Source organism: Amaranthus tricolor, chromosome 12 (assembly GCF_026212465.1).
Source record: "Amaranthus tricolor cultivar Red isolate AtriRed21 chromosome 12, ASM2621246v1, whole genome shotgun sequence".
Lineage (NCBI taxonomy): Eukaryota > Viridiplantae > Streptophyta > Magnoliopsida > Caryophyllales > Amaranthaceae > Amaranthus > Amaranthus tricolor.
In genome coordinates this window covers 16,035,944-16,042,737 of record NC_080058.1, presented here as the reverse complement: position 1 = coordinate 16,042,737, position 6,794 = coordinate 16,035,944, and the positions used below count along the sequence as shown (strand labels likewise).

At 32.4% G+C, this 6,794-nt stretch overlaps 1 protein-coding gene across 1 annotated transcript; it reads right to left on the bottom strand.

The window, feature by feature from the left end:
- Positions 1-1,468: 1,468 nt before the first annotated feature.
- On the bottom strand, positions 1,469-6,327 carry LOC130828861 (reactive Intermediate Deaminase A, chloroplastic). Its single transcript, XM_057694881.1, has 6 exons — positions 5,997-6,327; positions 4,726-4,841; positions 4,581-4,625; positions 2,024-2,097; positions 1,899-1,948; positions 1,469-1,774 (listed from the first exon to the last, which is right to left on the bottom strand). The coding sequence occupies exons 1-6, from the start codon at positions 6,175-6,177 to the stop codon at positions 1,680-1,682; spliced, it is 561 nt and encodes a 186-aa protein (XP_057550864.1). The 5' UTR covers positions 6,178-6,327; the 3' UTR covers positions 1,469-1,679.
- Between the last annotated feature and the right edge of the window lie 467 nt (positions 6,328-6,794).

The following is a 6,794-nucleotide window of genomic DNA, read 5'->3' as shown; positions in this document are numbered from 1 at the left end:
TAAGTGGACATTTTAAGTATTTTTTCGGTGGGCATTAAATATATAGTAAATAGGTATTAAGAATAATGTAAGTAGGCATTAAGAGTACCATAAGTGGACATTAAAGATTTAATGGGCTGGCGTGAGAGACATTTCTCAAAGAGACAGTCTTTTAGGAGACCAGCTGGATTCAACTTGAATCCGATCCAATTCGACCCATGTTCATGCCTACACCAAAGACTTATCTACTTCCTATAGATTCAATTTTATAAAAAATGGGTCGAGCAAGGCTTGAAAGCCTAAGCCGTATTCAACATGTATTATTTCTTTTAAAGCTTGTATCCGGATTCCGGACCAATTGAGCCTGGCTCAGTGTGTTGAACACATTTAATGCATAAAAAAGAAAACAAAATTAGTCCCAAATATATCAAAGAAAATTTGAACAAATTAAGCTTTATTTTTTAAACAAATTTCCAATGTACGCTTGAGAATATTTTATTTCCCAAATAAGCTTCTCCCCATCCGAAGCTATGGTTTTTTATTCGATGTTACTGAAAGATATGGGTGTTTAAAAACATTTGATCCAAATTATCTGAATCAGAATATTTGTTATTCGGTATCCAGTTTTAGAAATTGAATAATTTATCCAATTTTATGAAATCAAATATCCAGTTTTTACGCTTGTTATCGAATCTGAATCGACATGTTTGCAAAATCGAATATCCGATTTTCAATTTTTTTAATATTTTATTTATCTTTTTATTAAAATACATATATATATTTCTAGATAAAAATTTGTGTTTCAGCTGTTGAATTTACAAATATGTATAATTCTCAATTATAGCAAAATTTGCATAACATTGTTAATTAATTTAGACTTTAGAAAATTCAACCATATTCCTAAAACGATTTGTATTGAAAGTTTAAAAAATAAGCTTGCTAAAGAGAGAAAGCCAAATGAACTTAAATATATATGTGTAAAAAAACGTAAAATTTGTTTTGAAAAAAGCCAAAAATATATATCCAACTTTTTCGGACTGAAACAGAATCATGTTTACACTACCCGAAAACCAAATATCCAGATCGGATCAATCTGGTATCCGATTTTGAACACCCCTACTAGAAGCGAACAAAAAATTATTGGTCAAAAAAAGCCAACCTCTTCCGTTTTCTGTTAGTAACAACGAACAAGGGAGATCTAGTCATACATGATCAAACCTTTGTTTTTTGTTACTAACAGTGGCAAGAGGTTTAATCTCGTTTGACCAGATCTCCTTTGTTAAAAAAGAGACCACCTTTTTTTACCAATAATGTTCTATTTAATGTTAGAAATAACGACCATACACCTTATCTCAAGTTTAGGTTGGAGAATCGGAGATGCTTATTTTGAAAATTAAATTCCCAAGTAATGTTTTGGAATTTTTTTTTAAAAAAATCATTTTGTTCAAAAGAAAACAAAGCATTGAAAGCAGTAACTAAAGAAAACATATACCACACGAAGTAGCTTATTGGAATTTGGAATAGATGGTAGAACTGCGCATACATCCTTAATGGCGAGGAATCACGAATCTAATGGCACCCACTGTTACTAAAAACATGATATTCCACAAAATCACAGGTTGAATTTCGTCATACAATCTCAAATTCTGATTAGACTCATGAGTACATGACTCAAATTCCAACAGAAACTAAGAATGAAACTAGAGAGCAGCGATGCACTCAATCTCAATTCTGGCATCCAACGGCAATGCTGCTACCTGATAAGTTGATCGAGCTGGAGGTGTAGATGGAAAATCTGCATATGAATAACAATCAAGAAAACACAAACCATATATAAAAAGTACACCTTTCAAATACTAGTAAATAACAACTAAATCAATGATAGGGCAATTGGTTGGTAAAAATATGAGTTCACTCACATTTAGCATAGATCTCATTCACTTTCTTAAAGTCTTTCAGATCTGCCAACCTAAGATCAAATGGAACAATCATGATATAGTTAAGATTACATAAATGCTATAAGATCCAGCATCCCAGAACTTACATGATAGTAGTTTTGACTACAGATGAATAGTCTGCCCCAGCTGCTTTCAAAATTTCACCCATGTTTTTGAGAACCTGGAAATACATTTTACCCCAACTATATCAACAATGTCTCACTTCGGATAAAATAACTCAAAATTAAGAAAGAAAAACCAACACTTTGTTTGATTTGTGGGAATTGTAAGGAAAGTGAAGAGAATTGAAGGGAAATAATTTCATTCGTTTGGATAACAAATTTGGAGGGGAGGGATTTGAAGGGAGTCCCCTAATTTAATAGTGGAAAATTTATAAATAATACTCTCAACTATTGCTCAATGACTCAAAACACCCCCAACTATTATTTAATACTGTATATACCCTCAAGTATTGGGATACTTAATCTTGTATACCACCAACTATTGCTCATTGACTCAAAATACCCAAAAACAGCCAGTTAAAAATAATGTACATAGTGTTCAAGGTTAAGTTTCCAATACTTGTATACAAATTTAAATAATGATTGAGAGTATTTTGAGTCAATCTTTCCTTTAGTTAATAGCCGAATCTCTCCTAATGTGAAAAAAATTTTAAAAAAGAAATGCTATTTCTCTTCGTCTCCCTTCCTTTCTCCACAAAACAAACAAGGAAGGCTTCTATTATTCCCTCTGCCTTTATCCTTTGCTAACCTTCCTTTTTCTCCTAAATTATTATCCAAAAAAATTGTAAAGGTGCATCAAACTTATTAGATCAAAAAGACGAGAATGTAACTTGAGTACACAACAAGTTGTATGTGCAACGTATTTGAGCTAATATTACTCTCCTTATATCAAAGAATTGAGTACAATGGCCTATCCATTTTATAAGTGGTTATTAATGAAGGGAAGAAAACATTGTATCAGATTGCAACAGTGTCCCCTTCTATGTCAAATTATAGTGCTGAACACAAATCAAAATGAAGAGGAGAAAAATATAGCACTGAGATCATGTCTAGGTAGTCATCTTAATCAGAAGATTATAGAATCTGACAAGAATTTTTATCACAAAGCAGGAACTTTTTGCAACAAAAAAATTTCAGCCATTTGATGGGCTATACTAAAAGCAATATGGAGCTGACAAGAATCTGATACCACTAGGGCACTAAAGACAACATGATGCCAGTACTTTGACTTGTTAAACCTCATACTTTAGGGAGGAATAACACTTTGTGGAAGCACTGAGAAGTTCCCTAACTAAGCTCGGGAAAATTAGTGATGAAGACTTTTGTTAATTAAATAGGAGGGAACTTCCAGCTCAATTAAAAGTGTGCTTCAGAAAGAAATGATATATATTTGAAGTACAAGAAGACTAAACGTCACCATCTAACAAATACAAGAAAAATAGCACAAGCACTTCCCTGTAACATAAAAGTAATGCAACAAAAGGACTTAGCAATCAGGCATACACATAGTTCAGCAAGCAAAACATTTCTGAATAGATACCAGCTGGTTCACAAATCCATTAGCCATCCAACCATATAAATAAATGGACATTTAGAAAATGGGCCATAACCATATACATAAACCGTATTAACTTTTATACTTCATTTTGTGAAAATCAAAGCTAGAAAAGTGTTGTGGAACTGTGTAAGTTACAATTTTGCAGGAAAAGCATGCTTTGTAGCAGAAATTTGGTGGAAGCAAGCCTGTTAAAATCGCGATTCAGATAGTAGAATCCTATGATTTTACGATCCAAATACAAACTCACGATTTAAATTGTTACTAAAATCGGAATCAGTTAGAATCACAGGTAGAATCGTTGCAATTGTATAGAATCATAGAATCGCAACTTGAATCGTAGGATTCTATCGATTCTACACGACTCCAAAAATACTCCACAAAAATGCTAAATTTTTTGCTTTTTAATGATTAAATTGTGACTCTTAACCATAATATGGTTGACTTATGAACAACATCCATGCGAGTTAGGACTCTTAGCTTTTTAATTAAAAATCTTGCTACTTTAGAGCTGTTTTTTATAATCTACATAGATCACCAGTTGAGGCTTGGTTTCATTTGGTGTTAATTACTTATTAATGATTGAATAGATGTTCATAATTGATAATTTATACATTATTGATTGTGAAAATTATCGATTTTTTTATTTGATGTTATGAAATTATTAGGGCTGAAATTGTTGCAATATGATATGACTTTAATAAACCTATTACATGATCCAGATCAATGTACTTGGTGTTGCTTAATTTATTGGGGATCATTGTTACGATATTTACTTAATGTGTTTGTTTCATTAAAATATTAATTATATGATTAGCATGTATCTCATTGAGTTTGTCGATTCATAAAATTAAGAGAAAAAAAATGCAACAAAGAAGTGGTATATATGAATTTTTGAATAATAACAAAGATTTTAAGATATTAAATGAATTTTAAGTGTTCTTTTACATATAAATGACTAAACTATATACATAAGCAATTATATCTTATTTTTGTAAAATTGTAGAATCATTCGTTATTTTCGATTTAAGTTAGAATCACATTTTAGCGACCTTGGGTGGAAGAGTTTGGAAACATCATATTTACCTGTTCAGTTTGATCCTCCACACTCTCTGACACAAACTTTCCAGTCTGAAATCAAACAATTGTTTTATATTAGCAAGCAAGCACAAGGCACAACTCTATGAAGAAAAACAAGTTAGCTGAAAATCAACTCAATCTTGAAACTTACCTCTGGCACAAGACCCAGAACACCAGATACAAAAAGCAAGTTGTTTGCTTTAATGGCTTGAGAATATGGTCCCAATGCAGCAGGAGCCTTGTCTGTTTTGACGGCTTCCTTTAAACCTATATATGGAGAATAATTCAAGCATGTTTATCACAATGTCAATAGCCTAATCATTCACAAATCACAAGTTAAAATTTAAAATGATACCATAATAATATGGCTCAATGTAGCTTTATGGTATAAAGTTCTTATGTGGAAATTGGAATATCCAATTAACTTAAAAACCATCTACATGAAGCCAATTTGTTAATCCATTCAATTCATCTAATTTACACTATAGAATGCCATTTCAATTTGCTCTGATCTAAAGCAAACTAAGTACACTTTGTCATATATCACCCTTAAGTCCATCTTTGTTTTCATGAAAGAGAGCTTGATAGCCCAAAAGTGATAATGGATTCAAATTCATGGTCTAAACAGAATACTTTTTTTCAATTGCAAAATGGGTGCAAAGATTTATAAGTTTTGTTTTCGGTGAGTAATGAACTATAGCAAAATAGTTCATTTCATATGGGCTTCCTATTTAAGTAGAGTTGCCAAAATATATGCAATCAACGAGCAATCAAAAGTAACTTTTTTTGTCAACACAAGAGTAAGATTGCTACTTGCTTACATCCGTATTTGCAAAAGCTTGTCTATGTAGAAGCCTCAGTAGGAATAACTTAATGGCATTGAGATAATGCAATGTACATAATGCAATGTAACTGTGAAATGGTACGAATTACAGAAAATAAGCAACAATATTAAAATACCCAAATGCAGTTCAAATGGTTCACATGTTTATCATAGCAAAGCAGATGCATATATTAACATAGCTGGTATGAAAGAATATCCCCTTCCTCTCAACAAAAAGATCGAAATCTAAAATACTTCTCAAATAACAGTGATTAGCAAAAGAAATTCATGATACACTATGCAAACTTCTCCAATGGAAAACTAGCCAACTTTTCAATCATTAATTAGGACCCAACTAAATTCCTGGAATGACGCCCATTTCCCTTGAACTAGCTAAAACTCACAGCCATGATCAAAAGCAAATCAACCAAAACAACATCACTAATCCTAAATTTCAGACACTTATCACTTAGCGATCAAAACACTCCCACATAAACCTAATTCCTTAAAAAGTGTCTCAACAATTGGGCAAGCGGTTGAGTAATGAAATTAAAGATGTGTGAACAAAAAAGAAAAGAAAAAAAGTGGAAAAAAATTACTAGCATCAGTAGAAATGGCACAGCAAGCAAAAGGGTTATGGCGAGAAGTAGAAGAGGAACGCCATAAATTGGAGCCAGCAAATGAAACGCAACCGACTCCAGCGGCAATCTGAGCTCTTGAGCGAATCAGACCAGCATCAATCGCCGGCAAGTTAAAGGTCCTTGCTGCGCACCATGCCATTTTCTCTGGTCTCCTTCTCTCGCGTTACTGAGAGTCTGATAAGGAAGTATGTTGTTTTCTAGACTGTCACGCTTGCCGCAAATGCGATGGAACAAGTTCGGTAAAGTGACGATTATGTTCGATGAGTAATTATAACAATACAAATTAAATATATATACTTTAAGAGTAGCATCGAAATAAATTGCACTTTAATAGTTGGGCTTTGCTTGGCAAAGGAATACCATATGTTTTTCTTTTTTTTCTTTTTTTTTTTTTTTACTAATAAGATTAGACTAAATAGACGTAAATGTATAATTGCTTTTTTGGCAATTAAAAATACATTGCTTTCTTATAAAGATGTTTGATTTAATTGGTTTCTTCATTGGTATTGCTTTATTTAACTCAACCATGAGTGAGTAAATTTTTTAGGGGTTTCGATTAACGAAGCTTTAGGGATGGAAGATCACATTCATTGGTTGACGGAATTTGATACGAGTCTTGTCCCTGCTACTTCTATAGAGACATAGGGAAATTATTAGTCATTCAAATGACTTGTGGGGTCACCAACTTCCTTTTATTATCTTAAGTTTTGGTGCGACGCCAATGAATAATTAATTTTCCTCCTTTTGGACTACGTA

Bases quoted from the DNA above. Each gene is read 5' to 3' on its own strand.
- LOC130828861 (XM_057694881.1), bottom strand. From the start codon at position 6,177: ATGGCATGGTGCGCAGCAAGGACCTTTAACTTGCCGGCGATTGATGCT. The intron at 1,949-2,023 runs GTAAGTTCTGGG...ATTTGATCTTAG, and splicing joins GTAGTCAAAACTACTATCAT to GTTGGCAGATCTGAAAGACT. The intron at 1,775-1,898 runs GTGAGTGAACTC...ATTCATATGCAG, and splicing joins GAATGAGATCTATGCTAAAT to ATTTTCCATCTACACCTCCA.